The 16,530-nt window shown below is 34.3% G+C and overlaps 1 protein-coding gene across 1 annotated transcript; it reads left to right on the top strand.

The window, feature by feature from the left end:
* Positions 1–7,017: 7,017 nt before the first annotated feature.
* Positions 7,018–14,983, top strand: LOC136843014 (uncharacterized). The gene is made up of 5 exons (XM_067111002.1): positions 7,018–7,162; positions 8,300–8,412; positions 8,916–9,071; positions 11,860–12,065; positions 14,425–14,983. The coding sequence occupies exons 1-5, from the start codon at positions 7,063–7,065 to the stop codon at positions 14,429–14,431; spliced, it is 582 nt and encodes a 193-aa protein (XP_066967103.1). The 5' UTR covers positions 7,018–7,062; the 3' UTR covers positions 14,432–14,983.
* The last annotated feature ends 1,547 nt before the right edge of the window (positions 14,984–16,530 follow it).

The raw sequence follows: 16,530 nt of genomic DNA, 5'->3' as shown, positions 1-16,530 counted from the left end.
AACTCTAAGCAAAATAAATCTAAGCAGTTATAGATAGGGGGAACAGGTTGGAAGGTAGAGCAATCTTAATACTTAAATGGCGGCACGATGACCTCGGGCTTAAAGACGTCACAGAAGGGCAGCTGGGAACTCAGCAGAGATGTTGCTGGTACGATGACCTCGGGCTTGAAGGCTCGACCTCGCTATAGGCAGGAAGGACTGACTGCTTCACGTTGTCACAGGCAGGAAGGGCTTAGCGACTACTCCTCCACACACGCAGGAAGGGCTGACTACTTTCTTCGTCACTGTTATGTAGGCTAGCTGCTTCACCTCGTCCGAACACGGAGGGCTTAGGGACTTCTCATCACAAGCAGGAAGGGCCGGCTGCTTCTCTTCGTCTCGGGCAGGACAAGATTTTATGGGGAAGATTAAGGGTTGTCTGAAGGGGATACTCCCGTCGGAATCTTGCTTTATCCGACCTCTGATTACCGTCTCTGTCTGTCTATATCTCTGTCTTGGGAAGTCTCTTCTCGGAGCTTATATATTCCCTGTATAGGCGGAGCTAATGACGACGATCGTTATTCCCATATAAGGAGTTTTTTGATTTTCTACACAATGATTGGTTCCTAATATCCGCCCATTTCCTGTCACACCATAGAAGATTCCGGATCAAATTTTCTGATGCAATGTGGACTGAATATTGTGCCATGTTACAAAGGCATGGCATGAGATACCATGTGGTGTCGTTTCCAAAAGAAAGGTTTTCATCGACCCGCTAATCGTCCACGACGCGTTGACAGTAGCAACTGATTGGTGTGCAAACACGGGAAGCAGTCACGTCCTGGAAAAGAGATATTTTTCAATGTTTCACCATTATAACATCTCCCCATGACAAGCGCCAAGCATTTTTTTTAGTTTGCTGTTTTCTCAAAACTATTTTGGTAATAAAAAAAATATATATCAGAGATGAGATTTTGGAATTCATAAAAAAAGTATGAAACAATGATTATGTAGTGATTTATTTTTTAGATTCTGAAATACAAAACAAAACTCTTACGCAAATTGCTTGATCTTAGAGGTCCGGTTTTTCTGGTGTCCTTACAGTTATGTATTGAACAGTAATTGGAAATATCACGTAAAAGTTCCAAGAAAATCCATTAAACCATACTCTCAAAATGTAAAGTTATAATATACAGGGACATTTTGGGGCCAGAACTCCCTGGAAGATCATTCACTGTATCAGGTGGAACTTCAAGGGAAGTGGAACACTAATATTGACTACATGATTATTAAGCGTTTTTATAAAAGCCTGATTCCCTGGGAAAGTCACGACCTCTATTTAATTTCAGCACCGATAGCAAACAGGCAGTATGAATAAGTTGCTAGCAGTCCAGGAAACTATTTCTAAACATCTGTTGTAATATTTACAACTTCACTAATTAGCATTCAGCAGGTGATAGGCTACACGTACTGCAACAGATTTTTATCCTTGCTTGTGCATAAACACTTGTGTATATGTGTATATATGTATATGTGTATAGAGACACGCATAAACATATGTATATGTATATATGTATATATGTATATATATGTATATATGTATATATATATATATATATATATATATATATATATATATATATATATATATATATATATATATATATATATATATATATATATATATATATATATATATATATATATATATATATATATATAATCCACACATCGGAGGGCACTATAGTAGGCAGGAGAAGGGCGCAGGAACACATACAGAACCAGTACTTACATTTATTCGTCTACGCGTTTCTTGACCCGTGGTCACATCATCAGGACATCATCTACAGTTATAAATTAAAAGGGACATTCAGCATAAATAGTTAAAAGTAAATATACACGAAACATAAAAAAACTTAAAATAGAAAATCAGTTGAACTTAAACAATCGCACTTAAATACATTTACACATTAAAGAACCAATAAAAGAAAACTTAAAATGAACTTAATAAAAAATTGAGCTTAATAAAAAGGAACTTAAAAATAAACTTAAAAGGCAGAGCAGAAGGGGCACCTCTCAGGATGAAAGAGGAAAACACACTAAAAGAAAACAGCATAAAAACAGGAGGAGGAGGCGGACAAATGTAAACAAACAATCGCATCATGCTATGAATAGGGGAACAGCCGATGATTGGCAATTTAGCGCCGGTACAATTCTTTTGATGTTGAGACTTTCCAGGAGAAGCAGTTCTTCAGGTTCCTTAGCTTGGCCAATTATTCTAAAGTTGTTGTATTTTATTGGCGTCTTGCAACCTCTAGCGTGGGATCTTATATTTGAAAGTTCGGGATTAGACAATCTGCAACCCGTACGATAACTCACGCCCATGTGAGAATCGGCCCTGACCTTGAGGAGACGCCGAGTCGAACCTACGTAATTCCCTGAACTACATCCGGGGCACTTGTACTCATATACGACGCCCGACGTCATCAAGGGACAGAGCCGATACTTGAAGGGAAACAAAGAACCAATGGTTTTAGGGTTTTTTGGTATTAATTTATGAGTACAAGTGCCCCGGATGTAGTTCCGGGAATTACGTAGGTTCGACTCGGCGTCTCCTCAAGGTCAGGGCCGATTCTCACATGGGCGTGAGTTATCGTACGGGTTGCTGATTGTCTAATCCCGAACTTTCGAATATAAGATCCCACGCTAGAGGTTGCAAGACGCCAATAAAATACAACAACTTTAGAATAATTGGCCAAGCTAAGGAACCTGGAGAACTGCTTCTCTGGAGAGTCTCAACATCAAAAGAATTGTACCGGCGCTAAATTGCCAATCATCGGCTGTTCCCCTATTCATAGCATGATGCGATTGTTTGTTTACATTTGTCCGCCTCCTCCTCCTGTTTTTATGCTGTTTTCTTTAGTGTGTTTTCCTCTTTCATCCTGAGAGGTGCCCTTCTGCTCTGCTTTTTTAAGTTTATTTTAAGTTCCTTTTATTAAGCTCAATTTTTTATTAAGTTCATTTTAAGTTTACATTTTAAGTTTTCTTTTATTGGTTCTTTAATGTGTAAATGTATTTAAGTGCGATTGTTTATGTTCAACTGATTTTCTATTTTAAGTTTTTTTATGTTTTGTGTATATTTACTTTTAACTATTTATGCTGAATGTCCCTTTTTAATTTTGTGACCACGGGTCAAGAAACGCGTAGACGAATAAATGTATGTACTGGTTCTGTATGTGTTCCTGCGCCCTTCTCCTGCCTACTATATATATATATATATATATATATATATATATATATATATATATATATATATATATATATATATATATATATATATATATATACAGTACATAGGTGTGTGTGTGTGTGTAGTGTATGAAGCCACTGATGTTTATGACGTCAGAGGCGAGCCATAATTCTCCCCGCGGCCAGAAGAGGTTTGCTAAGAAGGACAGCACTCGAGAAATTTGCAAGCAGTGCGCGCGTCGTTAAGCTTCTTTACGAGGGACATTTTGCCATGTTTATGCGGATCCTTGCTATGTTTATGAGGAGCACACGGGCCATTTCTCCTGCACTCATGCTTCGAAACCCTGGAGGGAAGTCTATTAGCGAATACTCAATATATATCCAACAGCGTGGACAATAAAGAAAACCGATTTATTCTAACAAGGTGTCAAAAGAAATACAGTCGCCTCTATTTTATAAAAGAAATTTTTCTTAAGAATATAAATATCTGCTTGAGACCGTAAACACTTAGAGCCCATTTATTAAAAAAAATATATATATAAAATATACAGAATTTAAAAGTGTGGAGTTAAGCCCGGTCCAGACGACGAAAAAACGATGCAATTACCATGAATTTCCATTACGAATTAACCCAGACCAGGTGTCCTGCCTCTAAAAAAACTCCGCTCCTCCTTACAGATTTGCACGTTTTTTTTTATGTTAATATATTATATAAACTTCTCCTCAAATGAACCGGTCCTGTGGAAAATGGCTTAATGGACGAAACTGGTCAGGACCATATCCTCTGTTTTATTTTTCCTTATGGTAATTTGAACTTGTGTTCACAAATCCCTGTGAGAAATGAACATTCAACCTGTTTTCTGAATCAAAGCCCTGTATTCTGTTGCTATTTTTATCTCCAGGCAACAGTAAAAGGGCTATATCGCCCTACGTTGTTAATTGTTCAAGACACGCACCACAACTTAAGTCGGCAAACATACGAAGTGGAATAAAGATTTTGCTAAACTACCTGGACGCCCATCAAACCTCTACTTAAAAGACTCGTGAAGGTGTCAGTATATGTACAGTACAATAAGCCGTTCGATACCTAAATAAACATTTTACTTCCTTCTTGACATATATATATATAAATATATATATATATATTATATATATATATATATATATATATATATTTATATATATATATATATATATTTATATATATATATATATATATATATATATATATATATATATATATATATATATACTGTATATATGTACATACATACATACACACACATACTATATATATATATATATATATATATATATATATATATATATATATATATATATATACTGTATATATGTACATACATACATACACACACATACTGTATATATATATATATATATATATATATATATATATATATATATGATTTATAAAGAATGTAAAGGAAAACAAAACAAAGAACAAAGAAATTGTATGCTGTATGCACCTTCCTGACAGATGCTTCATCGTCAAGAGTTGAAGAATATATAATTATATATATATATATATATATATATATATATATATATATATATATATATATATATATATATATATATATATATATATATATATATATATATATATATATATATATATATATATATATATATATATATATATATATATATATATATATATATATATATGTGTGATTTATAAAGAAAAACAAAACAAAAAACAAAGAAGTTGTATATGTATGCTGTATGCACCTTCCTGACGGATGCGTCATCGTCAAGAATTGATGGTACCTTCTCCCTTCTCAAGCCAAGAGAACGAGCTATTGCAAATCATCTCACCAATTTCGTAGCGTTTCATCAAAGCCACTTCACTTTCCAGTTGTACTTATAGCATTGCACTTGACAGCACCGGCGATAGGAACTTTCGTCTTCGTCATTGGACTAACCTAACCTATCCGATTCAACACAAACAAGACCCCAAATAAGTCGTTGCACAAACACACGTTCGAATTGGCTACAGCCGAACGTCATGTAGTACGAAAAATATTCTTTATAGTTTCAAGCGTTTGAATAATTTTATTCTATCTGCATTATATTACTTACACATATATTTTAACATTTGTTCCTATGTGATTTGGTTTCTGTTTATTTTGTATACATTGTAAAATCATTTAAGCTTTAAAATAATTTTATACAATAAATTACAATATTCTGTTATCTTATACTTTATGGAATTTGCTTTTATGTGATCTGATCCTTTTTATTGCCTTCTATATTTTTATGGCCTTTGAACATTTTTGGCTAACCGACGGAAAGAAGTATAAACTAGTGTGAGTCAGTTTTATTTTTAGCACGCAACTGGAGATGATATTGTACTGAAAATTCAACACACGTGTTCTGAGTGTGAGCCTTTTTTTAATTTAGAATTTCAAGCCTTTCACTTAAAAGAGCGTCCAGAAATATCAGGATATAAACACTATTTAAAATTTATATATATAATATATATATATATATATATATATATATATATATATATATATATATATATATATATATATATATATATATATATATATATATATATATATATATATATATATATATATATATATATATATATATATATATATATATATATATACATTCTCAAGGGACAAGGGAAACGATGACCTCCATTCTTACAAATTTAATGCCAAGGTTTCAGGCCAAGACACATTTTCAAGGCTAAAAAAGAAAAGAATTTGCACTACAGATAGAGTCACGGTGTTAAAAAATAAAAGAAATAAAATATTTAAAATTCACAAAAAATGGCAATGCAGCGTTAAAAATAGGTATATTAATGAGCATAAAACAAAAGAAAAAAAAAGGGCCGAAAAAGATATACAGTAGGTCCAGGGAACCACGACACAGACTCATCAAGCGAAATGAAAGAATAATATAAGAGAAAAGAAAAAAATATGCATGAAGGAAAAGCTAGGCAACATACAACTGAGTTGACGACAACTGAGTATTTAACGAGGGAACAGTCCTCTTTATAATAATGGACTCCAGGATAGTTAGACCGTGATGGTTGGAGACCCGCCCTTCTATTGAGGAATCTTCATCTCTGATATTGCTTTTGCATTGTGCAGCATGGTTTCTGATGCTAGAGGACGATAACTTGCATCCTGAGAGTCAATTCGTTCCCTCAACAACCTCCTCGTACATCCCAAGTATGTTCCGTGATTACATCGCGGACAAGTGTATTTATATACAATATTGGATGTGAAGACGGGGCTGAGACGATCCTTGACTGTAAAAAATGAACCAATGGTTAGAGGATTCTTTGTAGAAAGGGAAAACTCGCAAAAAATGTCATTTTTGGGGCAGTCATCACTGGCAAGGAAACTCTCTTACTCCACATTTCTCTAAGTTGTATGTAAAATACTTTATTTTGGGTAATAATTTTGTTTAAAATAACTGGTTAAAAAATGTAGTTCTCTTAACGATAAGAGTCAATTACGACAATTATGGACAATCTTGTGATTATTGCCCTCACTCACAAGTTGTGGACATGGGAGCCTCACAACAGACAGGTATATTCTTGGTTATTGATTCGGAAGAGAGAGAGAGAGAGAGAGAGAAATAAAGGCATGACATTGTTATACGTGGCAAAGAGTAAACACGTCGCAGTAAACCCTCAGTGCATACTAAGTCTGTCTTGGAGGAAGGAGCCAGTTTGAGTAGTGAGCCTTTACATTTTTTTATTATTAAAATTAATAATCATCATGATCACTCGCTATTAACCGCTTTATTTTCCCTCTACTCCAGCAAATTGCAGCTAACCAAGAGAAAATGTGGCCAAATACATTTCGAGAGAAAATGGTGTTCGTGGCGATGTTGGTTATGGTGTCGGCTCTCTCTTACCTGATGGGGAAAGGCGCATTTAGGCCAGGTGAGTTTTTCATTGGAATTATACACAATATTTGTTGTATTTAAAATAGGAATTTAGAATATTTTTCCATAATTCAGTTTTATGCCTAAATAAATTAGAATTTTCCTTGTATTGTGTTCTGAAAGGATTATTTGTGCATAACTCAGATCTATACCAAAACAAAATTGAATATTCCTTGTTTTGTGTCCAGAAAAGGTTAAGGAACATTATTGATTAAGGACTGATCCGTAAAAGAAATTAGATAAAAGTCTTTAATTATATTATCGAAAGCTTAGTCCTTGACATTGAACTACGAACCATATTGTGATAACCATAAACGGGATTTAGAGAGCTTAGTTCCTTCCTTTCATTAATTTTTAGCATTATCGCAATTACAAGTATTATAACTATCAAAAACTACAAAACGAAAAATTAAGATAATTTACACAATTTTGTTAACATTTTACTTTTGGGTGTACACTTATCTTCACCGTTATCGCAAATATCAGTAACCAAAATTCTTAAAAACTACAAAACAGAAGATTGAGGTAATTGCACAATTTTGTTTGGATTTTCCTTGCAGGTGTACAATGTCTTGTTGCTTGGTCCGGAAGGCAGGAATTTTTTGAGGACAGAGTAATGATAAATAATATGTGAAAATTAATATATTATGAATGATGACAGTTTCCGATATATTAATATACAATATTTGTTCGTAAGGCCATAGAAGTTTCAGTAGGGTTACAAAATGTTTACAAGAATGATAATTTTCATAATTTTTCTGTCAATAAACAATTATCCAGTAGGGGGATAGTACCGTCAGTGCACTTTCCGTGGTGCACTGTAGGCATTACTAAAGGATGAATGAAGTTTCCATTCGGCCGCTGGCTGTACCCACTTTTTAGCCTTTTGCTTTACCTCCATTCCCACTTCCTTTCTTCCATCTTGCTGTCCAAAAACTCCAACTCCTTCATTTCTCTTCGCATGCGCTGAATGGCTGAAAGTGCCCCAGCGCTTCGCTTTATAGCTAAATTTTCATAAATCAAATCATCAACTTACGAAGTTAGCTTTGGAATTGTGTGTTAACTTTCTCTAATTAGCTCTTGCCCATCATTATTACATCGTCTAATTAATGTTTTCGTGTCCTGCCTATAACAGACTGGAATCGTCAGATTAAAGATCTAGCGTCCGTCAATACAACACCGATATCGCCCACCAGACCTGCAGTCCCAAGACCCCTCCTTTGCACCCCAACTCCATATGATTTCGAGGTAACTATTATAGTTATATGAAATTTCAAAATTCGCTGATGTTATGTTTATTACCATACCTACCGGTTCCATGATGGCTCCTGTCACCAAGCCCACGTCTCTTTTAGGGTACGTCCACGCTACAGTAAAACATGTCATGAACACACGTCGGTAACGTATTTCACATACGACTTATAGGTAGTCCTGACCAGTGCTTCAGGCGATTACCCGGCATTTTCCACTTACGGTTGTTCACTTATTTTCAACATGTTTGTGACATGTATGCAATAAGAAGCCCATATGTGTTTACATGTTTCACGAGCAGTGTGGACGCACCCCTAGCTATGTGGAGAGTACTAGTTCACTTTTACATCCTAAATAGCATACGGCAGAACTGAAGTAATATGATCATTTTTGCCATTTTTTCTAAATTTCGGAAAACGAAAACCTCTTCAGAACAAAAGAATGTTGCCATTTCACTATATCAATGGGAATGTCTTTATTTTTTTAAATGCTTATTACAGGGAGCAGACCAGGAGGACCCCAAGCTGATCGAATACATCCGACGTGAGCTGTTGGTCCCACCATCTGTTCATCCTTACAAGCTGGCAAACCCTAAAGGGGTTCACTTTTCTCAGCTCAGCCAGTCAAAGATCGCAAATGAAATGCTCAAAGGAATGGTAGTTATAAATGAATTTTCTTTGGCTGCCCAATTTCGATTTTTTTTATGGGAACTACTCCATGAATGTGATGTGATGTTTGCCTTCGTCTTATGAGAGCTTGGAAGTAGTTTAATCCCTCTTCCTTTTGGATATAGTCTTTTATCATCGTGCTTTCATACCCATTTCCAGTGTCTAAATGCACTTCAGGGCATTTGACATTCAACCAAATTGGTAGAACTGCTGTAGTCTCAAGATGTACAAAGACGGAGGGTTAAAATGTAAGGGTTCTGAAGGACACTGGTTTACTACAGTGCATTTCAGGGTCGTGTCTAATAGATTTTCGTCGATAAAATCTTACCAAAGAATCGGATATGGACCGTATTTTGGAAATAACTATTTGAGGCCACAGGCTAATTGGCAAAAATATGCAGTGATGTCCAATGTGGATAATTAAGGCACCTATCAGAGTAAGTCAAATTTAAAGCGGAACTTGGCCAAATTTAGTTAGCACCCAGAGAGAGGCTAGTTGTGACGTAAATTATGACATCAGACGCAATAGCAGGCTCCCAGTAGTATGTTAATGACTGTAGAAACACAAATATTTGGCCATCTTGTACAATAAGCAATACCTTGAGTAGGATATGCGATAATTATCGAAATTCTGTTTTCTTTATTTCCACCGAAAGTTCTTCACTTATGGTCTACTCAAAGTGCAAGACCCTGATTCACACAGGGCTGGCTTAATCTTAAACAAACAACAGCATATACTTTTACATAATTGCTTTTTTTTTATTTCATATTTCCTTCAAGTTCAATGAAGTTCAGTATAATCAATGGATTACTGGATTATAAAATTTAGGGCATAGCCCAAGCGCTTGAACTATGAGTTAAGAATTTCATTCAGCACTAAAACGTAGTTATGATTAAATGAAATATATAATCAAAATAACTGAAAATTGAAAGAGTGAGTAACTTCAAAAACCGGGAATATAGACACTCGCTGATAACCACTCAACAACCCTACATCAAACATTAGTGTCAGTTCCAAGTAAATGAATCAAGTGTATAGGAACAACAAAACTGACACAGAGGCACACAAATAAAATAACGAAGGGGGGATAGTGTGCTATACCAAGCACTGTGGAAACATTATGGGACTGATCACGCATTAAGGAAGTTAAGGTTAGAACACTTGCGTCATGTTACATTCATTTAGCAGGACTAAGCAGGTACACGTGAACCGGAACTTTTGAGGAAACAATACGAAGCAACAGAAACTTCAGGGTAACGATGGTTGTTTTCACAGTGTCACTGTAAGACTTGGTGCATATTTCAAGTTAAAGGAAACGTGAATTGCGCCATGGAACTGTATTATACAATTAATATTCCCATTTGATGCACATTCCCTTATTGTACTCTACTTAGACGCATGACTCCTCAAAAGATGAGAGAGAGAGAGAGAGAGAGAGAGAGAGAGAGAGAGAGAGAGAGAGAGAGAGAGAGAGAGAGAGAGAGAGAGAGTATGCAGGATAGGTGTTTGAGTGTGTGAAACAATATAAGAATTCCATATACTGTACTGTTGTTACTACTACCAACATCTGAGTCTTCATTCACAAAGTGTATGGGCGAGGAGTCTAGTAAAGTCCGTCGTACCACAGTATCAATGAGTGGGAGGGCCTTCAGTAATGACGTATTACTAGCCTCTATCTACGAGCCTGCTAGATTTAGGTAAGTTTCCCTTTAAATTTCTTTGATTTACTCTGATAAGTGCCTTAATTATCAACATTAGACATCACTGCACATTTTTGCCAATTAGGCTGTGGCTTCGAATAGCTATTTCCAAAATACGATCCATATCCGATGCTTTGGTGAGATTTTATCGACGACAATCAATTAGACACGGCCCGAAAATGCACAGTAGTACTTTGGTGTATTTCAGTTTGGTCTTTTATAGTTAAGGTCAAGACAAAAGAATGAAAATATTGTATAACAGTATTGCTTTTTCAATTATGAAATGGTTAAAATGGAAAAGTGTTATTATATTAAGGGGAAGAATTTATAGAGGAAATATTTGAAATGGGCAGAAAGTGGAATGTCCAATGGTTTTAAGAACATATTGTCAGTCAACATTATTATCATGTAATGTCGAAGAACCTATGTTGGAATCTACTGACTTTTAACTAGGCTTAATTTTTAACCGTCTAAAATATCACCGAATGGCCTTTTAACATGGTAGCTTAATGCATGCGTAACAGTTTTCTTTTGATTTAAGTGATATACTGATTCTGGAATAAAACTTTTATTTTCAGATAAAATACTAAGGTAGAACTATAGGGTAGCAACTCGTCGCCGACGGCACTATAACTTGACTTTTTCTACAGTTTTTTGGTTGCTAATTATGAATTTACCTTTCTTTTTTGGCGCTCGAGTCTAATTAACCTGTAATTAACCCCCGAAGTCCATCCAACAAGGGGTTTCCATACGCGATATTCACAAGACAGAGCATGGGTATGCACGTCTGTTTCGAACGGTTCGTATCCCGTCCGGCAGGTGCAATAACTTGTTAACGTATGGGTACCCAAACCCGGCCCTCGCCGGGCCAGTACTAAACACGGCATTTGGCCGACAACTAACAGATGCACCGCCAGTATCAGAACCCCTAAAAGTGTAGAAAAAAACCAGTTGAAAAGGTAAAAACAGGCGCGGAGCTAACATATAGAATTACCAATGCTAACATTGGATATCTTGCAATGAAAAGTGATTCATGTAGACAGTTAAGGTTTAATGGTACATGTTCTTGATTCAGAGAGACGGGTTCTTTGTTGAAGCTGGCGCAGTCGATGGAGAGAGCCTAAGCAACTCCATCTTCTTCGAGAGGGAACTGGGATGGAGTGGACTACTGGTCGAAGCAACACCTGGGGATTTCGAGGCATTGCAGACAAGAAATAGGAAGGCCTATTCCATCCATGCTGCTCTGGCTGTGACTACTTTTGCTTCTGAAGTGTCATTCGTGTAAGTACATTTAATCCATGAAGAAGCTCGTTCCTCAAAACTCATCGGCAATTCATCGGCAGCCCTTTGTTTGGGGAGACTTCAAAATAATACTTCTTGCTTTTGTTTCTTTTGAGACGAACGATAAAGTAGTATTTTCCTACATGCAATGATTTCCTTTCACAAATTTTTTGCCCAAAATGCAAAGGAACTAAAATTTGTATCAATACTCTTTTAGCTGTTCTCAAGAATAAAAATACCTGTTCATGCACGTCATGCTTGAATATCTTTTGTCTAATTATTCTTTATTCTTATTATCATATTAAGCTTTGAAGCATTCTAAACGTTCTCATCATTATGTATGAAACATTCCGACTCTATAATTGTCACTTTCAAATCTGAAGGCCACGCAAGTGCACACGAATATTTGTAAAAAAAATTAGTTCAGTACAAAACTTACCAGTTCGCGCCATTTCGTAAATACGAGGAATTAATGGCATTCAATTACGAATAATTCTTGAATCTAAAGTTATAAATAAATTTAATTAATGTGTACTCTATACATATATATATATATATATATATATATATATATATATATATATATATATATATATATATATATATATATATATATATATATATATATATATATATATATATATATATATATGTGTGTATGTGTGTGTGTGTGTGTGTGTGTGTGTGTGTGTTTTATGAATTAATGAAACTCTGTCAATCTATTTGTACATACAAGAATGCTAAGTGATTACGACTTAGGAATTGTTGTCTTTCGGTAGTGTACAATGCCATTATTGTCTGGTTGAAGACATTACAAAGTTATTACTGTATATATTATACGTGCTGAATATGTAAGTCTCTTTCTCTCACTCACTTTGCCATGGCTTATACATGCTGCATACATGCAAGCACTTAATGAATCTAGAGAAGGAATATAATTTTACAGTAATGTACAGTGCCACTGTTATACTTGAAAGTATTTTCAAAGTCTCTCTCTCTCTCTCTCTCTCTCTCTCTCTCTCTCTCTCTCTCTCTCTCTCTCTCTCTCTCTCTCACAGACAAACACGCACCCCACTCCCCACATACACACACACACATACACATTGTCCTTTTTTATCTGTACTATATTCAGCTTTTTACTGGTAATTTTACGTACGTCACTTCCAGTCTTCTTTTTTTTATTTTTTTTTATTGTGTTGTGATGGCAGCCTATTCAAATGCCACAATATCCTGCACCGTTCATTCTGAAACACTCTTACGTTGTATTTACCAGAAACTAAGTGTATAGCAATATGATAAAAAGTCATCGTTTAACTATAGTTTGGTAAATAGGCCATATTCACATCTGCAATTAAAATATTAAGTACGTATATTTTACTTAATATTTCATTTGTACATATATTTCGGAGTGCTGGTCTTACGGTCTGTGTATTTTTAACACAATGTTGCCTTACCGAACGTAAAAAGAAAAAATGAATCAAATGAATATCTACCAAAATCATGAAAAACAGCATTCCATTCAATTTAAAGGAACAACACTATTTTATACACAATTCGTTATCCCGTCTCCTAAATTACCGGGTGTCCATTTTTCAGTGCTAATGTGCCCTTTGGCGGCCAGTTGGCCGACAAGGGTATCAAAGTGAAAGGACTCCCCTTTTTCTCCATTCTTCGAGCCTTGGACGTCAAAATAGTTGATTTCTTGTCTTTGGATATCGAGTCTTTCGAAGTAAAGGTGGGTTTCTAGGTTTCATGGAAATTAAATATCTACATCAAACCTATCCATATTTACTGCTGTTAGTTACCAGTAATGAGTCTAGAAGCATTTGCCAAAACCTCCTGCCACTAGTTGGGCAGATCCCACGATCCCGTTTTATCTTGGACAGAAATGATCCTACAAAGGGCTAAGGCGTGAGACACATATATTCGTCAGCTGATGGTTAATTGTTCTTTTTATGCCTTTTTAAAACTAAATGATAAAGCAGACACACATATTTTGGAACCACGAGATCTTAATCACCAACTGTTTAGAAAATTCAGTTTTCTCTCAGGTAATCTTTGCCGGGTGAGTTTAATAAACCAGGTGCTGTTGTGAGAATACAAATCTGCCGTAAACTGGATGTTTCTTTGGTCTAGTTTTCTTGGGTTATTTTTAAGCTTGCTGTAATTTCAGTTAAAAAGAGAAAATACAGTGCGAGTCAAAATTACTCTGTGATAGTGTAGCAATTAGATAATGGTCAAAATTTGACTTTAATGATTTACGTTACATTTCCTTGAGAGATCTCAATTGTAGAGAAAACGATGTCACCCATACCAGTATATATAAAGAAGAAAAATTTCGTTACTGTCTTCTTTCCAGGTACTGAAGACAATTCCATGGGATAAGATAAAGTTTAGGCTCATGTGTTTCGAAGTAAACCACATCCCAGAGGGCAAGAAATTCCTGACGAAATTCCTACAGGAAAAGGGATACAAATTCCTAGGATACGGTTCCATCGATGCCTGGTATGCACTTCCAGAGCTCCTAAACACAAGTGTTAAACCCTGGTAATTTAACTTGTCATTCATTATATTTATTTGAAATTTTTTCATTAATATTTAATTTCATCATTTTTTGTCTTGTGTGTATTTGTTTCATTCTCGTTTGAAGGATTACGTTCTTTATTCAAGGTGCATGACTCAAATATTCTTTACGTATGACGGAAACATTCTTTGAAAAAAGGATTCCTCCAAATAACATTTTTTATTTCACAGTAAAAGAGTTTCTTTTCCATCCCTCTATTCTCTTCTGAAAATCAGAAGTAATCGGAACTCTAAAGGTTACAGAGATAAAAAAAAAAAAATGGAATCGTTCCGAAATCGATTATTTGATATAAATTATCTAACCAAAATTTGTATAATGATGTATACACACGCACACACACAGATATATATATATATATATATATATATATATATATATATATATATATATATATATATATATATATATATATATATATATATATATATATATATATATATATATATATATATATATATATATATATATATATATATATATATATATATATATATATATATATATATATATATATATATATATATATATATATATATATATATATATATATATATATATATATATATATATATATATATATATATATATATATATATATATATATATATATATATATATATATATATATATATATATATATATATATATATATATATATATTATATCATATTATATTCCTGTTCCCTTGATCGGGGTTGCGCATGAGTTACTGTGAATCCCGTTTCATGCAAATAAACATACACACGCACACACTCTAACACGCACATACTAGTGTAGGCTATATATCTAGAGATGAATCTGTTATGTAAGCTAAAAGTTATGGTGTACCTGACCTATGAACTATGGCTTCGTAGAGGACTATGAATGTTATAATTTTTATTGTTAAACTATTGCCTTTACATTCAGCTCCCGTTAAATTTAAAGGGATTTTCTGTACATTCTCAGTATATTTTCAGTAACTGACGGATTTTCTTGGAACTTTTACTGGATACTTTCAATTAATGTTGAATACATAATTGTGAGAACACCAGAAATACTCGACCTCTAAGATCAAGTTATTTACCTAAGGATTTTGTTTTGTATTTCAGAATTTAAGAAATAAGTCACCACATAATCAGTGCTTCTTACACACCCCACTTTTTTTTTGTGAATTCCCGTATTTCATCTCTGACATATAGGCCTAATTTTTTTCTTATCAAAATAGTTTTGAGAAAACAGCAAAAAAAAAAAAAAAAATACTTGGTACTCCAAAACCAACATTAAGGAAGTTGATTTTATCTAAGTCCCTCTTTACATTAGGAAATAGCTCTTTAAATTCCGTAACGGTCTAAAGCAACGAAGTAAGCTTACCCTTATTATATATAAATAAAAAATGGAGTATGCATTGATCATAGGTTTCAGAGCTGATATTTATTCAGTTACGCATAAACATATGCATATTAATGCGTCTAATGCTATATGATACTTTTAAAACAGTGTTGTGAGCCTTGAACCTAATATAGAATTTTTTTTGTAAATAATTTTTGGTTTGCAATTATAGTCACTCACGTCAAATTAAACAAGATTATGCTCCATTAATGGCAACTTTATCCGTTTTCTATCATCTGGTAATGTCGAGCTCCAAAGAAAACTATTATTTTTGTAGGGTGACTATCTTAATACCGAAGTTAGCGATCAGATTCTGACACTTGATTTGACAATCTTTAGGAACCTGCGGAAAACTAGCCACAAAGTAAGCTCATAAAATCATCTGCAAACCTATCAGATATTTTTACTTTATTATAGTCCATGGTATGTTCATCTAAACTTTAAACTATACGCAACTGTAATTAATAAAAAAATCGATTATTTTAAACCATAAGCTTCGAAGATGCCCATAAA

Source organism: Macrobrachium rosenbergii, chromosome 10 (assembly GCF_040412425.1).
Source record: "Macrobrachium rosenbergii isolate ZJJX-2024 chromosome 10, ASM4041242v1, whole genome shotgun sequence".
Classification (NCBI taxonomy): domain Eukaryota; kingdom Metazoa; phylum Arthropoda; class Malacostraca; order Decapoda; family Palaemonidae; genus Macrobrachium; species Macrobrachium rosenbergii.
This window is presented reverse-complemented; position numbering and strand designations above follow the sequence as displayed.